Source organism: Rana temporaria, chromosome 11, assembly GCF_905171775.1.
Source record: "Rana temporaria chromosome 11, aRanTem1.1, whole genome shotgun sequence".
In the NCBI taxonomy this organism is placed as follows: domain Eukaryota; kingdom Metazoa; phylum Chordata; class Amphibia; order Anura; family Ranidae; genus Rana; species Rana temporaria.
In genome coordinates, this window is record NC_053499.1 from 46947976 (window position 1) to 46972613 (window position 24638).

At 38.6% G+C, this 24638-nt stretch overlaps 1 protein-coding gene across 1 annotated transcript in view; it reads left to right on the plus strand.

Annotated features, from left to right (window-relative positions):
* Nucleotides 1-1209: 1209 nt before the first annotated feature.
* The window catches only part of LOC120917303 (mucin-5B-like), an 83122-nt gene continuing 59693 nt past the window's right edge, over nt 1210-24638 (plus strand). Inside the window, 22 exon segments of the mRNA XM_040328506.1 lie at nt 1210-1277; nt 3034-3093; nt 5484-5612; nt 7310-7369; nt 8891-9152; nt 9253-9367; nt 10344-10434; nt 10514-10620; nt 10840-11056; nt 11785-11910; nt 11997-12114; nt 13360-13498; nt 14930-15040; nt 15184-15253; nt 15555-15692; nt 17814-17978; nt 19415-19509; nt 19817-19859; nt 19862-19899; nt 19901-19943; nt 20089-20344; nt 21655-21707. Of these exon segments, the coding sequence (XP_040184440.1) occupies nt 1250-1277; nt 3034-3093; nt 5484-5612; nt 7310-7369; nt 8891-9152; nt 9253-9367; nt 10344-10434; nt 10514-10620; nt 10840-11056; nt 11785-11910; nt 11997-12114; nt 13360-13498; nt 14930-15040; nt 15184-15253; nt 15555-15692; nt 17814-17978; nt 19415-19509; nt 19817-19859; nt 19862-19899; nt 19901-19943; nt 20089-20344; nt 21655-21707 (2464 nt within the window). The 5' untranslated portion in view covers nt 1210-1249.

Consider the following 24638-nt stretch of genomic DNA (forward strand, 5'->3'; position numbering starts at 1 on the left):
TGGGATGAGGACCTGGAATGGCTGCTCCTTTGAACATCACTACTTGGTGTTGGGATTCATCATTATGGACTTTTAGCTTGCTATTTATTTTGTATTCATTTTGATTCACTGGACATTATTAGCGCCTCATCCTTTAATATATTTTTGCAGTATAAAAAAAAACAACCACACTAAACATACAGCCAGAGCTGTAATGGAATGGTTTATATCAAAGCATATGTGTTAGAATGGCTCAGTCAAAGTCCAGACCGAAATCCAAGAGAATCTGTGGCAAGACTTGAAAATTGTTGTTCACAGATGCTCTCCATCCAATCTTATGGAGCTTGAACTACTTTGCAAAGAAGAATGAGCAACATTTCAAGCTTTAGATGTGAAAACCTGCTAGAGAAATACCCAAATAGACTTGCAATGTAATTGCAGTGAAAGGTGGTTCTACAAAGTATTTAATACAAATGCACGCCACACTTTTCACATATTTATTTGTAAAATAAATTGCAAATTCTTTATCATTTTTCTTCCACTTCAAAATGATGTTCCACTTTGTGTTGGTCTATCACAAAAAAAATGAAATACATTACGTTTTTGGTTGAAACATGACAAAATGTAGAAAATTTCAAGGGATATGAATACTTTTTCAAGGCACTGTACTTGATTATGATAAATTGCATGATGATCATAAATCCTCAGCTATCAATCTATGATAAATTAAATCTTAAGTTTTGAAAGCTTTGTTTACCATTGTTAACTGGTAAATTTACACAATTTTTTTAGCAATGCAATCATGCATTATCCAAAAAGTCTCTTTATAAATACTGTATGTTATTTCCATAAAATAGGCTTAAAGTATGTACACAACTTTCTAAGGAACCATATGGGTCATTTAACATTGCTCCTTAGAAGATCCTATTCTAAACAATTCTTTGCAGTATTTTCCTTCTTCCGCAGGTACTTTACATATTTACCATTTGTTTAAGGGATTTCTTCCATTGATTCTTCATCACTTCTAAGATTTATTTAGCAAAACATCCTGGATCTTTAGAGTGACAGGTTAAGCATTTGACGTCAATGGCCATCTCTAGTTTCTTCTGCCCACAACATGTGGCTTTGGAAAGGGAATTTTTTTGCTATATATACCACATTTGGTGAACAGAAACAGTGCCAGCTTTCAACATTCAGCTCATCTCATCTCATGAGCTGCAAAAAAATGGGGACCTCCAGGGGCCTCTGGATATCAATATGTGCCTTATTAATGATGAATACATGTCTTCCAGCACAAGGTAAGTGTTACTGACCTTTTCCAATTTTATTTTTTTTGGAAGTCCTAGACATATTATCCTGGAATGCATAAAAAATTAACTTTCCACTTGTAAATTTCACTCAACATTGCATCATAGCTAGTATTTAAATGAACAAAAAAGTAACAGAAAAACTCATGTGATGCCAACCAAAAATGTTAGTCTGATACACATTGCACATCTGAGTTTATCTTTTTATGTATGCAACTATAGGGCATACAATAAAATATAGCATCTGTGTTGATGTGCTGTCAGGGTTGATCCTGTGTTGTTTCAGGATCTGTCCAGCACTGATCTTGTGTTGTTTCAGAATTAGCCCTGGAGGGGTATTTTTTGTTGTTTAGGCAAAAGGGATTTTTGTTAAATTGCTCAAAATGTATGTGTTATATCATACTAAAGGGTATTGCATTACACCTATTATTTTTTATCATTTGCATCATTATACATATCAGTTATTTGCCTAGAAGTGCTAACTTTATTATAATAAAATATTTATGTTTTAAATCATTATTTTTAATATTTTTTTCATTGTACAATTTAACTAATCTACCATTTTTTTGCATATATAAAGTCTTAGCTATTTTTTTTAACATAATTAAATGTTTGGGTTTAACCTTAACTGGACAAGGGTTAAAACAATTCATATTGTCAATGACTACAAAATTATGACCAAAATTGTTAAGAACAATACCAGAATGTTTTGAATTTTCTAAAATATTATTATTAATATTGTTATTATACACGATTTATATATTGCCAACAGTTTGCACAATGCTTTACAACTATAGGGCAGACAGTAGAGTTACAATACAATTCAATACAGGAGGAATCAGAGGATCCTGCTCGTTAGAGCTCACAATCTAATAGACCTCTGACTAATATTTAATAATAGGTATATTACTGCTAACAATAATTTTAATGCCGTATTATCTTCCTTATCTTACATTATGGGAAGAATAATATAAATTGGTATAAAACACTTATACATTTTTATTGAAAAAAGTAATCTAAGGTTTAAAGGGGTTGTAAAGGTAAAAAAAAAAAAAAACACCTTAATAAAGGTAAAAAAAAACATCAGATAATGCCGCCCCCCCAGCCCCCATTTTAATTATCTGACCCTTCGAAAGTCCCGCACTTGCCCCCGTCATCCTCCTCGAGTCGAAGCCTGGCCGTTGATTGGCTGCAGTGAATGGATTGAAAGCAGCACAGCCATTGGCTGGCGCCGCTGTCAATCACATCCAGTGACACGGTGCGCCAGGGGCGGGGCCGAGTGAAACAGCGGCGGCTATAGCACTTGAGTTCCTGGGTCTATACACCTGATTTGGTTAATAAAAGGACCATGTTCTGTTGGATTTTCATTATTTATTTTATTTAATGTAGAAGGCAGTAAGAGCTTCTGGATCATACAAAGGTAGGCAGCAGCACTCAAACCTACCAGGTGGACAGGAAAAGAGTTGGAAATGATGGCAGGAATATTAGCAGTTGAACTGTCCTTCAAATAGGCTGAAACTCAATTTAATATATCACTTTAGGGTGGACTGATATAAACGTGCATAACACTGATGTAAATTGCGCTCACTAGTTTGACCCTATAATGCTTTTAAGGAGTGTAACCATTAAGATCTGCAAAGGAGGCACTTATTTAAAGTATATAAAATACCAGGTAGTACTAATAATCTATTAATGCTGACTTTTTTTATGTATTACAACAAATAACACTGAAAATTACCTTATACAGCAGCAATGAAAATGTCAAACAACAAGGTCGTACAGCAAGATGTAAATAGTGACTTATCAGGTAAGGTTTTATTTCTGCATGTTGGAAAATGTCAAAAGCTGGAACTTTATTATTATTATTTTTTTAATAACTTAAAGCAAACCTGTGCTTTGCAGGGAAAAAAACAAAAAGTTGCTACCCAAAAGCACATACCCACCCTTCCCTTAGTCCTATATCATTTTATTCAGTTACTAGAAGAAAGGAAAGGAAGCCCTCTTTAAGCTCCAAATCACTCTAGACAGGACTGAGAAATCTCTACTCCATGTGACAGGGATATGCCAATTGCCAAATACCAGAGCTGTCATGTGAAAAGAGTGGAGTGAGTCATAGATCCATTCTCAAAAGAATCAAGACATGGAATAAATGTTATCTACGGTGTAAAATCACCCACATTTTCCCTACAAATTAAAAGGATATTACGTAAATACAAATGTTTAACAAGGATCAAAAGAAAAAATTGAAAAATTAAAAATGAAAACAGCAAACTAGTAAAACCCCAACCAAGACACAACATACTTTATCATGATTACCAGTTAAAGCCCAAGCTTAAATCATCACTGTAGTAAAGTTAGAATGCATATACAGTAATAAATATGGCCCACTAAAACAAAAATAGTCAAGTATAGCCACAGACGGTTTGTCTGTGCAGTCAGATTAGCCGTGACTGTATTTGCTTTGTACCCGTCTAATATTTTCTCAGTTGTCATACGAACACCAGTAAGCACACAGTTCTTAGCCAAAAGTCAATAATTACACAGACTCAATAACCATCAACATATAAGCGTAAAACGTACATTGATGACATTATGCAGCAAGGTTTAAAACCAACAAAAACTTCCAATGTGGAAACATACTACAGACCATGCAAAGCCAATAACTACACACTTGGGTAAACAACCTCATTGAGTGATGTACATAACTCTGCAAATAATATTCTTTCAGTTTACACTCACCTGTAGTTTGGTTAACTAGGTGAAGTCATTGTTTCTGCACACGCAGAATTTGTTGCATCATTTGAGAAGCAACATCCCACTTGATGATATCCATGTAGCTGTTGGATGCGCATATCCATCTGTATGCCACAGGCATGTAATGATATGATAAATGTAGAGTTTAATCCACACGGGTGACTTACCTCACATGCTACCTGAGAACTGCTGTACTGAAACCTGTCCTGTGTGTTATACAGCTGCCATTAAAGTATAACTAAAGGCACCTGTATAATAATGTAAACAAGAACCAAATACAGTTACTATGCGATGTACAAGCCTCATAAATTAAAGAAGAGATACATTTACCTTCTGTGACTGCGCCATATCCTTCTCCATTTGTGCCTTACAATGTGTCCCAGTCATTGCAGCTCACGGTGGGAGAGTTTCAGTAACAGAGGCAGTGCTGCAAATCCAGAAAGCAGTGGAAGGACTAGGTGTGGCCAGGTGATGATTGACGAGTTACACAGTTGTACAACAGCAGAGATAATTCTGATATCCAGGCCCCCTGCACCTCAGCCCACTGAAATACAAGCTTCTGATAATACGTGTTGCTTGTCTTTCATCCTGATCCAATGCTTCAGTATTTTCTGGGTCAGTGTCCCAGAAAAAGTATGCAGATTAAAAGTCCTAATTTCACTCTCACTTTCCTTGATTTCACTCATACTTGTTTTGGCAAACTATCTTTTAAAGTGGACCTGTTGGTCATTTTAAATCTGCATGATTATGAAATCCTTACATGTCACAATATACAGAAAAATATCATAAAAATACTTATATAATTAAAAAGAAATCAGCTGAGTCTTAAGGTGGCCATAGACTGGCTGAATGAAAAGAAAACAGACTCCTTGAGAAATCCATCCCGCCGGGACATTCCAAATTCACGGCTCAGTGGCTGCAGTCACTGCAGTCACTGTTCGAAAATATTATTTTGTCCACAAAAGTTGATCAAACATTCGCTTTCAGCCCTTCTAAATATCCTGATCAATATATGGCCAGCTTTAGCGGAACATTTCGGAAGAATGATGTCATTGGTTTTCTGCAGTCAGAAGGAGGCATTTACCCAGTCTTCTCTAGTTTAGCCATGCTTGGTACTGTTGTTCAATGTAATTATGTGAAACAACACGTGTGCATCACAGCCCTAAAACAAAAGTCTACTGTGGAGGCAACATGACCTATGGTTGTGTCATTTATTGGCCAGTGCCCTGGCTCTAGAACAAGAGACTGAAAAAGATAGTGCTATCCCTCCAGTAAAAGGAGGATGGAGGTGCTATATCAGCAGGTGTACTATGAGCCTATTTATTTCCAAACTTCCAAAGAGTTCTGATTTAACATGAATCGCCATCCTAATAAAGATACAACTGTTTTATTAAAAACAGAATTTCAGTATATGGAATATATAATTGTGTACTGTTCCTGCAGGTGAAGGGAACAGCGATGAATCTCCTCTTACTGGCAATAAGCAGCAGATCTCCAAATCTGTCCAAATGCCGGATTCCAGCGCAGCAGACAATTCTTGGTACCACAATCAGAGGAACAGTTATGATACGAGTAAGTCATTTAAAAAAAAAACATCCAAATGTAATACTGCTACACACACATTTCATCCCTGAATTATAGAAATGTAAATAAAAGTCACATACAGCATTAATACAATAACATTTGAATGCTACTCTGCCACCCATAATCCTTGCACTGAAGGAGATCAAATAATTGCAATACATGAGGAGGATTCCTTTGTCATTTTTCACAACAATTACTCACTAGAAGCCCATTTGTATCAATACATGCTCTTAATAGTGTCAACAGGCAACCTTTTGTGAGCAGGAACACCAAGGGCTGAATCACACTTTTTCAATGCAGTATGTTGGCTAATGGATTGCATAAGAACAGCAAAGTGTGAATGGGCCCTAAACCCTTCATGTGCTCCTCATGGATATTGTTATGAGGACCACTTTTGGGCCTGTAATAGCAACATGGGGAAAAGGGGAAAGAATGTATTGAGTTTTCAGGGATCATTTGCTAAGATCATTTAATAGAGCATCATCTTTTTAAAGAAAATAATACCTAGTAGCTAAGTCTATCATTCAGAAAAGATATATTTGCAGGAATAAAATGTGCACCTTTTTCTTTAAGAGCCCACAAAGCATAGCAACTGCCCTTAGTGGATGACGGGTCCAATGCCAGGCTCCTGTAGGCTCTTCCTTCAGCTCTACTTCATTACCAAGTTATAGGCTTTCAGTTGGAAAGCTATAGGAAGTGTCAATGAACTACGGCTGTGCATGGTGTTGATTTACCTTCTTGATGACACAGTTGGACTACAGCTTTTTTTTCACAACACATTTTTTTATATGCTGTAATGTGCTTTTTATTTTATCTGGATGGGAGTAGCCCTACACTGTTATATTATATGAATGGACTATACGTGTGACAATTACCACACTTGTGTTCTATTGAGAACTACAAGCTCATCTCCTGCGGTGGCAGATGGGACTTCTAGTTTATGTTTTCACAAATCTCAGTGAATGAATGACTCAGCTGTGCAGGCAGATTAAAACTGCTTAATGTGCCTGTATAAGTACAATGCTCAATGCCTGTATTTTTAAATATTAATGGAGCAAAAAATAAAAATAAAGGCATATAGCAACTGAGAACATGCACTTTCCTTCCCCAAGAAGTCTGGCCTTTACCACATATCCACCAATGTGGGAGATTTACTAATATTGGTGCACACAGAATCTGGTGCAGCTGTGCATAGTAACAAATCAGCTTCTAGGTTTTATTGTCAAAGCTTCATTGAACAAGCTGAAGTTACATGATGAGTGGTTACTATGCGCAGTTGAACCAGATTCTGTGTGCACCAGTTTTACTAAATCTCCCCCAACATTTTAAAAGTGTTGCATTACAAGTACAAAAGTACTTACTTAAAGTGATTGTAAACGATCACCTGTGTTAACAGCATAGCTAGAGAACTGATCACAGTGTTTTTCTACTGCTTAGTGTGGTCAGTTTTTAATAGGAAAGCAGAGAGATTGGCAGGAACACCAGGGATTTCACATAAAGGAAGCAATGCAAAGAGAACAGGATACTTTCTCATACAAGCACATGGTACATCAGGAATATGGTGTGTTGGTTTAACAAACGCTTTAAGTAGGGCTTTATGTTTATGTTCATTTATGTATGTTAATCATCTTTAATTCATCCATGATATCATTGTTATTAATACCATATTGATAATACTTTTATAGGTGCAGAGCAATCCTCCAAGGTGACCTTTTTTGCACCAACAACTCCTCCTTTACTAAGAAGTAAGTAACTTTAGATTTAAGAATGCTTTATTCAACAGTATGCTGTACATTCTGACCACATGTCAGACTACATGTGTAAATTAAACCAAATTTGCACCCCAGCAAAAAACAAGTGACAAAACATATAAGGTTATGGCCACTGTTTCTTTCCAACCCCATTAGCACCTATAATGAAGAATAGACCTCAGCCTTTGGCGAGACCCGGATAACTGTTCAAAAAAGGCAAGCAGAGTGCAAGATTAGTCACTAGTATTGCCTGTAGGCTTCTTACAGCTGATCCTTCAGTAATAACTTACTTACCTTGATTTATACCATGGGGTTGATTTACTAAAGGCAAGTAGGTTGTTCACTTAGCAAGAAAACATTTTTGTAACTTTGTTAATGTGGTGAAATCCACTTTGCAAAGAATATCTGGTGATGTGAAAATAAAAATAAAAAAACAGTAGTTTTGCTTGTAAATGATTAGATGTTGGAAGTCAGCAGGTCTTCACCCCCTTCACTAAGCTTCACTAAGCCCGAGGGCTTTCACACTGAGGTGATGCACTGGCGGGAGAAAAAAAATCTCCTGTAAGCAGCATTTTTGGAGTGGTGTGTTTACCGCTCCTTCCCATTGAAAACAATGGGAAACCGCGGTAATACCGCCGTCAATGCTCCTCTGCAGAGGCGCATTGCAGGCGGTATTAACCCTTTTTCAGCCCTTAGCAGGGGGTTAATACCACACTGCTAGTGGCCAAATACCGCCACAATTCCGCAGCAATTCAGACGGTATAGTGCTGCTATTTTTAGCGGCGCTATACCTCCACCGTACGTCCTGCCCCAGTGTGAAAGGGGCCTTAAGGCAGATCTGCATATCAAACCTAGAAATGCAATTGTAAGAAATTTTGATCAATTCATCTCTTGATGTGCACTGTGATTTGCCAAGTCAAAGTCTGGAAAGGCTTCTTAGGTTGTTACAATCAAAAAGGATATGAAACCCCCCTACATATCCATATACATATCCATATACAAATGGAAACACCAATTAAAACTGCTAAAAATATATAACTCAGTATTGTGTTTTGTTTCACAACATTTTATTAGGGTTTTTTAAAGTAAGTAACAAAAACAGAAATATAAACAAATAGTAAATCAAAAGTGTTACAAATAAGATGGGCTAGCCAACCCCTTGAGTATAAAGTATCATTGAGTACCATGATTGCATATAATAGGTAAGAGGGGGTACAACTGAACAGTCAAGGTAATATGTAGGATCAGAAAAATCTGTATAGCCAATATAGGATTTATAGGTTAGTTAGTCCATGCTGAACAGAGTACTTAGGAGCCATGTTCCTACTTTGGAGGTTCATAAAAGGAGTTGGCAGATACAGATTTAATCCAATATCTATTGTTACAGGGCCAAAAGCCCAGATGATTGGGAGGATTTATGGTTTTACTGTTCTACGTTTTAATTATGCAAAATAAAAAAAAATGTGTATCAAAGAGAAGCATAAGGGCTAATTATAAGTATTTATCATAACACAGATGTCACATCCGCTCACAATGGACGAGTGTGCAGCACATGGGGTAACAATTACTTTAAAACCTTTGATGGTGATATCTTCCATTACCCCGGCACCTGCAACTATGTTTATGCATCAGACTGTAATGACATCTATCAGGATTTCAATATTCAAATGAGACGATCCATTGTCAATGGGCTTCCCACCATCAGCCTCATTACAATGCTACTTGATGGGGTCTCTATTGAAATATCCACTGGAAAGATTACATTCAATGGACAACAGTAAGTGTACACTTTTTGAATATTGCTTTTTAATGAGTCAAACTTTCATCTCTGTTCCAAAATCACAACACTAATGTGATTTTTATTTGTTTATTACCAGAGTGGATCTGCCATATGCTTTCTCAGGAATCCAGATTGACAGGAATGGAATATACATCACAGTTGTGTCCAAGATGGGTCTAAATTTCATGTGGAATGAAGATGATGCAGTTTTGGTAATGTTAACTTGAAAACATTTTAAAATACATGAGTAAATGCCTTTCTTATTATCACTGGTCATAAATTACTACTGGTCATAAATTACTACTGAGTAATAGGAATGAGAAAATCTGCCTGGGTTCAGTTGGCAAACAGTTTTGCAAATCTTTCTCAAAGTTTCTGAACTTTGCAGTGTGAACTCCATTTTTGGGAGGGGGGGGGCAAATCTTGGTTAATACACTCTGGTTTATCCATTCCTTCAAATTATTGGCTCTTGTGACTCATCTAACCAGATGTAAAGGCTATTCACTTATTATAAATAGTTCCCATTGCAGTGAATAATGAGTTTTTGTTAACAGTGGGAGAGGCTAAAAGGGACATGCATACACTTCAGCACAATCATTGTTTTTAAATGTACAATATAGTGCAGGGCCAGGACAAGGGGTGGGCAGGAGGAGTGGCTGCAAGAGTCTGTAATGTATCATATAGTGTATGTTGTGCAGGAGTCTGTAATGTACAATATAGTATATATAGTGCAGGGGTCAGACAAGTATTCCAGCGTTTCTCTTAAGTTTCTCTCCATCACCCAGCCAACGTGACGCCAGCGCTAACAGATAGGAGTGGGGGGGGGGGGGGGGGGGGCAAACAAGGATGTCCTCATGGCCTGGCATGATGCTGAAAATTGTACTTCTTCACAAAATTGTTGCTTTTTGTAACAAGACAGGCTTGATCCATCTGCTAGCTTGGTAACAATTTTGGGGCAATTTAGAACTATTTTTTGAACCCCTGAATAACCCAGATGAAACCCCAGGGTGCTGCAGCACTTATGTTGAGAAAATCTAATGGACAATATAGTGCATATAGTGCAGCAGTCTGTAATGTACAATATAATATATATTGTGCAGAAGTCTGTTAAGCTAGTCATACACTGATGTTGTGTTATATTTGCATTTGACTTTAAAAATCTTAACAGGTATTTCTCTTTTTTTTTAGCTGGAGTTGGATTCAAAGTTTGCCAATAAGACCTGTGGTTTGTGCGGTGACTTCAATGGCATTCCCATCTACAATGAATTTATTTTAAACAGTAAGCTAAAATCTTAATTTAGGATTTTAAATGTTACTGAGAGATGAGGTACCAACAGTATTTATTTATTTATTTTTAGATGCTGTAATGACACCCATCCAGTATGGAAACAAGCAAAGGTTGAATGGACCAACAGAAATATGTCAAGATCTGACCATCCAGCCCCTGAACAACTGCTCAGACACTGTAAGAGCTTATCCTAATATGATATATTATGGATATTTAATAAGGGGGCCTGGAATTTAGAATAGATTTTAGTTAAAATATATAATTATATGATTGTTCTGCAAGTGCACATTTTCTTATATGCCAACATTTTTAGTTTTTCCTTTTATCTTGAAATATTCAATCATTAATGTATGAGAACACTCACTTAATTATTTGTAATTTTTTTTCTCCTTACAGAGGAGAATGTGTGAAGTGATCCTAACCAGCTCACAGTTTTCATCCTGCAACCGCCTTGTGGACCCCACTCAATACATTGATGCCTGTGTACAGGATCTTTGCAGATGTGCTCAAAATGCAACTGGCTTTTGTCTTTGTAGTACCTTTACTGAGTATTCTAGGCAATGCGCCCATGCTGGTGGAACACCCAGCAACTGGAGAACTGATACACTTTGCCGTAAGTCTTCCTATAATGTGTTACTTTATTTTACCATCTGCACTTAAAAAATCAGAGAGACATCTCTAAAAAATAGGAAGCCAGGAATATAGCTTTAATCTGACATACATGCAGTTCTCTTGTTCAACATATACAGCTCCCCCCTCACCCCGATATGAGCCTTATTTACAGTTCTCACACCCCACACAATTATATAGTTTAAAGTTTGTAACCCCCACTGCTGTCTAAAAAACAATTAGCTTTTTCTCCTTCCCACATAGCAGAATTATATACAGTTCATTCTTCCCCTACCTCCACAACAGCCTCATAAGCAGTTCTCAACCCTCCACAGCAGCCATATATAAAACCTCTCTTCAGCAGGCTTATATACAGATGGTACCTTCCCAGCAGTCAACTAGAGACTGATCAGCCATCACATGACCACTTCACTTTGTAAAAAATACCCAATCACTTACACAAAAAATGCCTTTTTACTTGCACGTGATTGGATTATAGAAATCAGCAGAGCTGGGAAAATGAAGCCAACTGCATTTGCAAAATGCACAGCCTTTAGTAAGTTCAACCCAAAGTGCTCCACCTGTTACCTGGAAATCAAAATGAAGGCACAAAAACATCCCATTTTCCCTTCAAACAGACTGACATGCTATTCTTTCTTTTACAATTGTTGTGAAGTTAGTAAATTAACCTGTGTGCTTTCATTGAGTAAAACCTTTTATTTTTTATTGCAGCCCTTCAGTGTAGCTATAACCTTGAATACAGAGAGTGTGGAAGTTTCTGCCCCAACACCTGTACCAACCCTGACCGCTCCTCAGTTTGTGATACCCACTGCATCGATGGTTGCTTCTGTCCTGCAGGTGAATGCCTGGTTTGGTATTAGATTAAGCTTTGCTTACTGAGTTAATTAATTACATTGCTTACCGTGAGTAAATTCTTTTTTTAGGGACTGTCTTTGATGACATTAACAATTCTGGCTGCATCCCTGTACAGAGGTGTTCCTGTACATACAATGGAAATGTCTATAAGTCAGGCACAGGATATACCTCACAATGTCAATCATGGTAAGTTCTAATTGATTATGTTTAGTATTTATGTAATAATCTGCCCTATTATATAGAATTATATAAGATTAAATGTATACATATATACAGTACATATTGCTATCTATATAGTGACAAACAGCCCCAGGAAGTCAAGAGGTTAATCTGGGACAGGAGATAGTAGCCGCCAAGGCTGTGGTGCCCTACTGGAAAATCGTGCTATTTTACACAAGAGGAGGAAGCCAAATAGGAAGGGAAACAAGAGTTTTGGCGGTCATTAATAAATAGTAAACTGATAGCTCCCCTGTAATGCTTTTGGGGGTGTAGCAGTGGACAGCTACAGGCTGAGCCTGGATTTTCTCCATAAAATGCACTACCATCCATACCTCATTTTAATAGGTAAAGGACATCTCCGTATCCTTAATACAGACTGCAGAGTCACAAAACCAAGCCAATAAAAGCCAGGGCTAGTCAAATTCTCACGAACAACAATGCCTTACCAATCATTGAGGGATAATGTATCTAGCCAGACCACAGGTCATAGAAGTTTTATCCTGGGATGTAAACACCAACCTTTCAACTGCTATAATCTTATTTACTTCCATCTAACAATCTGAAATAGTTGGACAATTTTCCCAATACCTAGCGATAAAGCTTTTGATGGTATTTACTAAATGTGGTAACACTATTTTTATAAGGCTTGATGAAGGAGTGTATCATGACGTACTGGAGAGTATCAAATCTAATAGGTTTGAGGGTGGTCCTCTCTATTTAAGGTTATATGGATTCCAAATTTTGTTTATTTTACTATATGTCCAGCAAATATTAAGAAATGTACAAGACATGTGAACATCCCCATCAGCACCTGGGGGGAGGTACCAGGAAAAACAAAGGCCAGCCAGGAACAAGTCTTCTTGTGCCACCCAAGTTAGAATGTACAACAGGATTCCTGCTTTTTAGTACTACTAGAGGAGACTGTAAGAATCTTAGCTTTTCATTTTCTAATGAAATAAGACAGTAGTTGGACAGGAATTTGCATTCTGTCAGTTCAGCTTCTGGAGCCTGGCCAGGAAAAGCAAGGGTGGGATATGCAAGAAGCAGGTTAGTCTGATTTGTACAAGAGACTAGCCCTGAAGCTGGCCTGACATCTGCAAAAGTTGTTATAAAGTTGGATTTACCTCTGTGTTGGAAAGATTCCTGTACAACCTTAACCAGACATTTTATAATACGGTACTATTTTGCTAACATTTATGTTATTCTTTTTAGCACCTGTTTTCAAGGAAAATGGAGCTGTGTAGAAAACAACTGTCCAGGAATCTGTGCAATTGAGGGAGGTTCTCATATCACCTCTTTTGATTCCACCCGTTTTAACTTCTTTGGTGATTGCTCATATGTCCTTTCTAAGGTATGTAAAGTAACCATTATGATACAAAGGGGTTTATTTACTAAAGGCAAATCCACTGTGGACTAGGATATGCACTTTGAGATGCAGTCGCTGTAGATCGGTGTGGGACATGTAAGGAAAATAAAAAACATAATTTTTGCTCAAAGGATTATAGAAATCAGCAGATCTTCCCCCTCAGATCTATAGCGACTGCACTTCTAACTGCACTTACAGTGCACTTGAAGAGCACAGTGGATTTTTCCTTTAGTAAATAACCCCCAAAGTTAATAAATTAACTGCAGAGAACAGTCTTCCTTGTCATGCATGGAAAAAGGACAATGTTTTAAATACCTAATCTCTGATTAACAGAGTATTGCTTAAAGTAATGTCAGGTAAAAGATATTCTATGTGATGATCTCTTGTGTATTTATGAAACCATACAGATTCCTGTAAATACTCCCTGTGCTAGTGCCTGGCTGTCTCTGACTTCAATATTTCAAGTTACTAACTTGAAAAAGAAGTGCAGCACCAGGGCAGATTGAATTGATGTTTAAACTTCTAATCTGCATAATTGTTGAAAGTATTTAAACCATTAGATCAACCATCACAAGCAGGCAACTAGCATTTCTATAAAGGGATGTCAATACTATACAAATTTCCTTTAACAACCATTGTTGTACAACTGTACTGGTTACACACTATGCCATGAAATGACTGAACCATTCAGATAGTTTAAGATGTACTAATCATAATTTAGCGTAGTAAGGGAGGCAAATTTATGTTTTATTGACACATTTTTTAGCAACAAAAATATCCTATAACAATAGTTTTCAAAGTCCCAAGAACCCTTTGATCACACATAATTATAGATGAATGTTTGTCAATTTAGCATCTGGAATTAGAATAGCTTTAAAGGTAAGTTTAATTTTATAAACTCATAAACACATAGGTATTTGTTATTATTGGGTTGGAAATGCCAATCTGAAGGGCAACAATTTCAGAAAACACTCAAAAAGAAATTAACAAGATCTGGGTAGCTTTCGGAAAGCTCTTAATTTAGACAAATAATAACATTTTGTTAAACTTTTACATTGTTATACTAGTGTAACTTTACTCTCAGGGCCAGCTGTTCATGCCACTATTCAAATGTATCCTCTACCTGTCAGAGCTAAAATGGCTTTAAGGCTCCTTCAGCTGAACACGCTCTGCACTGATTATACAGTATGTGTATATATATATAGATATATATAGATACATATCTATATATATAGTATATTATAATTAAATAATACTTAATAAAATACACAAATAATTCACACTAACCAATTGCCTGACTTGAGTTATATTATAATTATTATTCATTTTAATTTCTTGCAAAATACCTTGTGGTTCAATGTGTCTGCATTTGCAGTATGGCTTTTTTCATTGCACTCTTGTTTTTTTTTTTTTTAGAGTTGCAACAGCAACAAATTCAGTGTTCTGGGAGAGCTGTTGAATTGTGGTCAGTCTAACACAGAGACCTGTTTAAAGAGTGTTGCCCTCAATTTGAATGATGGAGAAGATGTAAGTTCAATGAGATAATACCACTGTGTTTTGGCGATAGTTTCATATATATGTTACACCCAGTCATTAGATAATGAAATAAACACATTTTTCAACAATGACTATATGCAAATAACTTATTTATTTTTTAAATCTCTTAACAGGTCATTTACATTAAACCATGTGGCAGTGTGTATGTCAACTCAATGTACACTCAGTTACCAGTCTCTACAGGTATGTTTCAAAGCCCTGATAGTAACAAAAGTTCACACAATGCAAACTTTCATATTCCTCCTCTTTGTTCATTTATCTTGAATGTGGAAAGAATGTGTCACTGTATTCGTTTCATATTATCAAGTTCTTATTCCCAGACACATTCATCTTTCTTTTTACAAACCCCTCTATAGACAGATCTACTACGAAGAATAACTACGCTTCTCTTAGAGCAACCCTCTAACATACATACTGTTATAAATGACCCACTAAATAACTTTCTGTGCATTAATAAATATGAATATATATGTTTGATCCACAGCCAGTGTTACTATTTTCCAACCATCATCATTTTACATCATTGTGCAAACCAAAGTTGGAATCCAACTCCAAATCCAGCTCACCCCCACTATGCAACTTTACATCCATGCTGATCCATCCTTCAAGAGCCAAGTGTGTGGTGAGTAATAATAAATAAAATACAGTAAAATAAAACTGTCAAAAAGCAAAGAAAACTTCAAATGGCACATTACCATCATTCAAAGTATCCTTTTAAAGCTCTCTTATGAAGGCATAAATGCAAGGCCTGTAACCTTTTGATGTAGTATGCATCCAAATACAAAATACTTCTATTTATTATTTTCATTCTGACACAGTTTACGTGATATGGGCTATGCTAAGTATTTTGTGCAACTATTATACTACTATTGTGTTGAACTGGCATCTCTAGCTCTTAATTTGACCTGGAGCTGTAGCATCATTATGTAAATATACGTTTTGTAAAAGACCAATTGAAGCCTCAAATGTGCTAATAAGGTGCCTGTATATGGTGAAATCTAGCTATACAGATGTCAGCTTGAATATTATGGGTCCAGTTTTCCTCTCCCACTGCTAAATTGGAATTCCTCTATGCTCACTCATTTGCCCAAAGATCTGTATTCTTAACCTGCTCTGAAACTTGCCATCAGCTGTGGAACATCCCCAATCATAGCAGAAGCATAAGAAAACTGCCACTTGCAGGGCAGACCTAATGCTGTGTGTGATGCAGCAGTCTTAGAATTAGCACTGCTTTGGGGATTCAGGCAGAGGAAGGCTAAGGCCCCATGCACACGAGACGCTATTACAAACGCCTCTAATCTCAGCTTTTCAAAGGCAAAAACCGGCATTTAAAACGCCCGTTTTTGCCGCGAATCGCGCTGCGTTTTTCCGCGATTTGCGGCGTTTTACCACGATTTGCGGGTGTCAGCGTTTATTCCCAAAACACTGTAGACCCTCCCCAAGCTCAGAATCAAACTATTTGTGCCGCGTTTTGCCGCGATTAGCGGCGTTTTGCCGCATTTAGCGGCGTTTTGCTGCGATTTGCGTCTAAAACGCAAAAGCTGAAAGCTTCTGAACCCAAAATTTTGGGTTTGGAAAAACGGCCCTAAACCCAACTGCTTTGAAACGCCAAAAAAACGTGATCGTGTGCATGGACACATAGGATAACATTAAATGTGTTCAGGGGCAGTTGAAAAAAATGCCCAAATGCCTCTTGGTAATATGTTGTGACAGGTTCCCTTTAAAGTCCCATCAGACACTACTAGTGACCACAGCCTTTTTTGTTAAAATATATGTCAGTTAAAAAACATTTGCGGTACAATTTTGAAATACATGACCCTGCAATTGCAGAAAAATGTGTGTTGATCTGTACTCAGCAACTAACTTTCTGTTGAGGGCTGACAGCACAGAACCCTTTTGTGTACTGAAATGACAAGAAATGGTGTCAGCCCTGCCCATTTGTCATTTGCTAAACTACTAAATCCCTTCCAATCTGCTCAGCTCTGCAACATGGAGAGTGAGGCCCCGTACACACGACCAGTTTCCTCGGCAGAATTCAGTTTCCGACCGAGTTTCTGGCTGAATTCTGCCGAGAAACCCGGCCGTGTGTACACTTTCGGCCGAGGAAGCCGACGAGGACCTCGGTGAGGAAATAGAGAACATGTTCTCTATTTCCTCGTTGTTCTATGGGAGCTCTCGGCCCGCCGAGGTCCTCGGCGGCTTCAGGGCTGAACTGGCCGAGGAACTCGATGTGTTTGGCACGTCGAGTTCCTCGGCCGTGTGTACGGGGCCTAATTGTTATTTTGCCCCAGCAGCTAATGCTCAACTTTTTTGCTCCCCTGTTGTTTCATTTAGCTGTCAGGATTGAGGAATGTCCTGGGTAAGCCACAAGTCACCAGAGTCATAGTTTACACAGGGTTATAGGCTGCCTGTAAGGTAGAGCTGTTTGGCCCAGCACTGCTAGAGCTGTTTGGCCCAGCACTGTCACATTATGCACATAAAGTGTATTTATATCCTTTGTATCTATTGAGGAATATATAGCAATGCAGGTTGTTGTGCCTAGCATTCAGCTTTATCAGCAAAGACACAGATTAAAGCACTTACACTAGGGGTCACTAGACTCCATCAGAATGAAATAAGTTTGGCTTCTAACTGATCTGATCTTTTAAAGATAGTTCACAGGTATTAAGCTGAAAATCAAATAGCATGAAAAGCTTTTTTTTAAACTGAAGCACTGTAAAAATAACTGTTTTGTGTACTATAGGTCTTTGTGGAAACTTTAACAACATTCAAGCTGATGATTTCCAAATACTCAGTGGAGTGGTTGAAGGAAATGCTGCAGCATTTGCCAACACCTGGAAGACCCAAGCTAGCTGTTCCAATGCTAACACCAATTTTGAGGACCCTTGCTCTCTGAGCATTGAAAATGGTAAGTCCCTGTTTCAAACTCAGAATAGTTTTTCCTTCATAACTTATGTTACACCTCCCCTTTCCTTGCTTTTAAGTTACAAAACATGCTATAGAATTTATGATATTCACTTTTGTGGAAGGTACCTGACTTGTCTACCAGATCTGTAGTGCAAGTATTCATTTTGGCTCACAAACCAATTATTCCATCATATTGTGTGTAGTGTTCTCTTTACCCCAAGTAGCTGGTTGGCATTGCATGGTCTGGTATACGCCATCTGAAAATATGGCATTGTGCATGCATAGCCACAGGCAGGTCAGAATGATTAAAATGTAAGACCCCTGTGTAAACGATTATCCCTAGCACACATCAAACATATATACATCTATCAAAAACAGAAAAAGAAAAATGGGTGATAACAATGCAATAAGAGGTGCAATCCTATGACCTCTATGCATACAATCAATTCACCATTTTGAGGTATTGGTCCCCTTCATCAGACCTCTTTTGATGAAGGGGTCCAAAACACCAAAATAAAGAAATCTATTTTTTTATCATCCACTGTGCTGATTTGTTGGAGTCAACTACCTTGTAGATTGTTAAGTTTTGGGTACATATATATAGTGTCTTGACTTGCTGTTATAAGGTATATATACCTAGTACTCTAGGCATCTACTTGTCTTTATATGACAAAAAGTGCATTTGCTAGTAATTTTTGTTGCACTAATCTTTGAGTCCCTTCTCATCTGTATACTTTAGGTGTAGTGCATTGGGGGAGATTTGCTGAAACTGGAGCACACATAATTTGGTGCAGCTGTGCATAGTAACCAATCAGCTTCTAAGTTCGGCTTGTTCAATTAAGCTTTGATAATAAAATCTATAAACTGATTGGTTACTATGCCTAACTTCACCAAATGCTTTGTGTACAATTTTAGTAAACCCCCCCAACTTTATGCATATGTCTTGTTTAAGTGCATTTTCCATGCATTTTTCATATGTTACCATAGAACTATGCAATTTGTGCTTTGTTGGTAACCCCATCCAAGATCCAGAAACCAGTTTTTTTTTTTTTTATCACACTGCATCCACACTACACCTAAATAAAGTATCTATTAACAGGCCAACATCATATACCTGCACCCATGCCCATACTAAACAATGTACTTTGATTTATCATAGTAAAAATTAATGTTCCCCTTACTAGACCTTCACCATTCAGAGAACAGGCATGCTTTAGTCTTTAATAATAAAAAAATTCATTATATGATTTATTGGAAATAGTAGACTGATAAATGTATTGAAAATGGGGGAAGTAAACAATTGAATAATAATTTACTGTAGTCTTTGTTAATGTAAATACATGTTTAAACTATATTAAGCATTAAATAAGGTTTATTGTGATTTTTACTATTAATATAAGTTTATTGTATTAACTTTCCTTTTTTTTTTATCTGCAGAGCAATATGCTTCCCACTGGTGTTCAATGCTTAGTGACCCTAATGGACCTTTTGTAGATTGCTTTTCAGCAGTTAATCCAGCCTCCTACAAAGCGGTATGCTTTTCACCCATTTATTCTTTGAAGGGTCTCCACACTATGACCCTCCAGTTGTTCAGGAACTACAATTCCCATCATGCCTGTGAATGTCAGAGTTTTACAATCCTCATGGGATGTGTAGTTCCGCAACAGCTGAAGGGCCATAGTTTGGAGATCCCTGCTTTATTCCACTCACTATACTTTCTCTACAATAATCTGAAGGGGTCAAAGTTGAATATTGTTTTTAGTTGAAATGGTGCCAGTACTAATAACGGGTGCTTTATAGATAAGAAATGTCAACAGTGTTTCTCTCCTGTTTCTGCAGAGGTGTATGTTTGATTCATGTAACTGCGAGAAGAGTGAGGAATGCATGTGCGCCGCCCTGTCCTCCTACGTACACGCTTGTGCTGCAGAGGGAATCTACTTGAGAGGATGGAGAAAGAATGTATGCCGTAAGTATTTAGTAACTAATATAAGGAAAATAAATACTTGTAGTCCTGTTCTTGCTGTAAAGGTGGTACAACTCATAAATATTAATGCTCAGTAATGCTCATAAATATGTAAACCGAAAATATTTTTTTTCTGTTTAAACCTTAGAACTGTACACAACTACCTGCCCCAAGTCCCTGACTTACAGTTACTATGTCAACGCTTGCCAGCCAACTTGCCGCTCCTTGAGTGATCCTGACATCACCTGTGATATCTCGTTCACACCTATTGATGGCTGTGTCTGCCAAAATGGAACCTACATGGATGACAGTGGAGTGTGCGTACGTCAGTCAGCTTGTCCTTGCTATTACAAGGGAACCGCAGTGCCACCTGGAGAGGTGGTTCATGACAATGGAGCTCAGTGGTAAGCATTTTATTTATTGTCTGTGAATTTTTTTATTTATTTTCAGTTCTGTGAATATCTTGAATATTTTGTGATGTTAAGAATAGAGACATTTCTTGGCAAACTATTTAAGATGCCCCTTTTAAAAAATTAAGTGGGTGTTATCTTTAATTCTTATAAAATCCAATAATTTAAGTAAAATTTTAACCCCAGCCAAGCACTTAAATGCCCAGTTGGAATACTGGAATGTGTTATATTTTTTCCTGACAAAACATGCGTAATTCAATTCAGCTATTCTTCTGATTTTCATAAACCTTTCAAACTGTGTAACCAAAGGGTTATACTACAGTTCAAAGCCTGCAGCTTCACCTCTAACCTGTTTGAAGGATTCTACATGACCATTGCCACCCTGGTAAAGATGTGCATGTGCACTCCCATCTCTTGTAAACCTAAAATGCCTCTCCCTCCAGTGCCCCCAATATGTTAGGCCCCATACACACCATAGAATCTATCCGCAGATAAATCCCATCAAATGGGTTTCTGCGGATAGATCCTATGGTGTGTACACTCCGTGGGATATTTATCCGCAGATAAATCTCCCCTGGGATGGATTTCCAGCAGATGGATATTTGCTGACATGCTCAACAAATCCATCTGCTGAAATCCATTCCAACGGATGGATCCGCTCGTCTGTACAGACTTACCGGATCCATCCGTCCAAAGGGATTCCCCGCACGCGTCGTAATGATTTGACGCATGCGTGGAATTCCTTATATGACAGCGTCGCGCCCGTCGCCGCGTCATAATAGCGGCGACGGCGCGACACGTCATCGGCAGAGGATTTCAGCGCGGATTTCAATGCGATGGTGTGTACACGCCATCGCATTGAAATCTTCTGAAATCCTCGAGAGGATTTATCCGCGGATACGGTCCGCTGGACCGTATCTGCGGATAAATCTTCTCGTGTGTATGGGGCCTCAGGATGATGGAACTGTGCAGTGTAATAATATGATTGGCTCACAGTGTTGCTGTGTCCACTGATTTTGGGCAATTATTTTAAATTTTAAAATACATTTAATGATGTTAACTGTTTAAAGGCTGTGCATGCATATACCATCTTGTACACATGTGTATGAGATGATATATCAGTTGGGTGCAGTGGCAAATGAAAGCATTCCATTTGTTTTCTGGTAATTGTAATTGTGTAAAAGAGTATTTCCCTACTTTATATCAGCTTGTGTACAGATTATGCTACTGGAGATTAAATCTGTCCAAAAATATACATACATCAAGAATACACCAGTTTGAACTTGTTCATTTTAATATTGCAGCACATGTTCAATGGGAAAACTAGACTGCATTGGGCAAACATCCCCAAAGACAGGTAAGAATATATATCAAATCTTAATTTAGCAACATGGAACAAAGTCGTTTTTAACTTATGAAAAGGTTGTGAATATAGTCTGTTTCATAACAAATAAGTGACAAATTAGATAACAGGGGACTGTTAACATGCATCTAAATCCAAACATTTTTTTTTAGTTTTGGACAAAGTAGGAAAGAATGAGAAATAACTGTAGAGTTTTTACTGCTGTCTTCCCTACTGGGAAAATTCATCCTCTCTCTGTGCCCTGGTGATTATGTCAGTAGGGCTAAAAGAGGAGTTGGTACCTGGAAAAAACTTTCAGCAGAGGTTGTGAGTCAGTCAACAGCAAGTTAATTTAAACTTGTTTGGGGAAACAAAGAGCTATACTCAGAAAAAGGTTACAAAAAAAAAAAAGCTAAAAAAAAGGCAGATTTGATGGACTTGGTCTTTTTCTATCTCCTTTCTTCAATGTTTGTGTGACTGAAATTAAATCCGAAATTTTAAGTTGCTACTAGAACAGTGATGGCGAACGCGTGGCACGCGTGCCACAGCTGGCACATAGAGCCATCTCTGTGGGCACGCGAGAGGGGGATCAGGTTTGCGATGGGGAGAGCCAGCAAGCAGCAGCGAGGTGCAGGAAAACGAGTGCCCGAGTGAATGGGCGGCCTGCAGCCTCCGCGCGGAAGGTTACAGCCCTAAGAGCATAGGAGGGAGAGAAGCAATTGGCGGCGAAGTACAGGAAATGATTTGCCCAAGTGAGTGAGTGGGTGGCCTCTGTGCGGAAGGTTACAGGCCTGAGAGCATGGGACAGAGAGAAACAAGCAGCGGAGAGGTGCAGGGAACGATCTGCTCGAATGAGTGAGGCTCTGCATGGAAGGTTACAGGCCTGAGAATGGGACAGAGAGAAGAGCTTCACCGCTTACTTGATGGCTGAAGAGGGGCGCAGGCCCAGAGAACTTGCGGACTGTGGGCCCTGAAGATGAGGACAGGCGAGAGGCGCATGCTGTGAGGTAATAGAACAGAGAGCTCTCCCAGATCAAAGACGGAGACAGGTACCGGGCACAATTAAACATTGACTACCTGCAGACAAAGACGGGCAGGGAGGCAGAGCAGGGATGGCAGAAAAGGACAGAAATAGAGGTCTCTCTCGCCTCTCAGCCCCCTCCTTCTCTCTTAGCCCCCCTCTTTTTCAGTCCCTCTCTCTCTGTCCCCTTCCCTCTGTCTAACACCCCTCTCACCCTGTTCCCCCTCTCTCTCAGCTCCCGCCTCTCTCAGCATCTCTCTCTGTCCCCCCCTATCTCACACACTCCCCTTCTCTCTCTCACACACTACCCCCTCTCTCTCACAACCCCCTTCTTTCTCTCTCTCTCACAACCTCTCTCACTCTCTCACACACACACACACACACACACACACACACACACCCTCTCTCTCTCTCACACACAACCCCTCTCTTTCTCTCACAACCCCTCTCTTTCTCTGACAGCCCCTCTCTTTCTCTCGCAACCCCTCTATTTCTCTCTTTCTCTCACAACCCCTCTCTTTCTCTCTCAACCCCTCTCTTTCTCTCACAACCCCTCGTTTCTCTCTCTCTCTCTCTCTCTCTCTCTCTCTCTCTTTCTTTCTCACACAACCCCTCTCTTTCTCACACAACCCCTCTCTTTCTCTCACAACCCCTCTCTTTCTCTCACAACCCCTCTATTTCTCTCACAACCCCTCTCTTTCTCTCTCTCTCTCTCTCTTTCTCTCACAACCCCTCTCTTTCTCTCACAACCCCTCTCTTTCTCTCACAACCCCTCTCTTTCTCTCTCACACACCCCCATCTCGCTTTCTCTCTCACACACCCCCATCTCTCTTTCTCTCTCACACACCCCCATCTCTCTTTCTCTCTCACACACCCCCATCTCTCTTTCTCTCTCACACACAGCCATCTCTCTTTCTCTCTCACACACCCCCATCTCTCTTTCTCTCTCACACACCCCCATCTCTCTTTCTCTCTCACACACCCCCATCTCTCTTTCTCTCTCACACACCCCCATCTCTCTTTCTCTCTCACACACCCCCATCTCTCTTTCTCTCTCACACACCCCCATCTCTCTTTCTCTCTCACACACCCCCATCTCTCTTTCTCTCTCACACACCCCCATCTCTCTTACTCTCACACACACCCTTTTCGCTCAGCCCCCCTCTCTCGCGAATTGCTGTGTTGGCACTTTACAACACAAAACCAAGTTATTTATTTCAGTTTGGGCACTCGGGCTCAAAAAGGTTCGCCATCACTGTACTAGAACATGAATAAAGGGGAAACCTTCCACAATGAAGACGTGTTCCAGTGATAATTATCTGGGAGAAATTTCATCTCACTTCTTGTTGTGTGTATGGCAGAAAACTAGTCCCTACCCAATCCAAAAAATAAATAAAAATGTTTTGGCTTTGGATATGCTTGTTCCACTGGTTTTTGTAATGAAGTTTTGATGCAAACCTTTCCTTTATCAATATTTCAAAAACAATGCTGCCAATTGTGAATAATTTGGCATATACATTACACAACTTATCACTGCATAATACGTGAATAAAAAAGTTTATTTTGTGGATGCCACCATTTTACTTCTCACACAGTACAGAGAAAGTGAGGTCAGGATGTCAGTCACAGACGCCATGACAAAGACCACTCTGCTCTTCGTATGATTGTCATGTGTCACTGCTCTCTGCAAATGTTAGCAGTGTAGTTAGTGATTTGAGAGATACATCCTCAGCTCTTGACTTTTGATAAAGAGTCTAAATTTACATAATAGAAACCATGCTGGTTAGTCTTAGGCTGCATGTTTTGAAGAAAGTAGGGTGCATTTGAAATAGCTTATTATGATGGAGCCACCATGCATACATGTTTAGGGAATTAAAAAAGTTCATTGTAAATGTTAGAAATATATTGTCAAGTATTAATTAGTT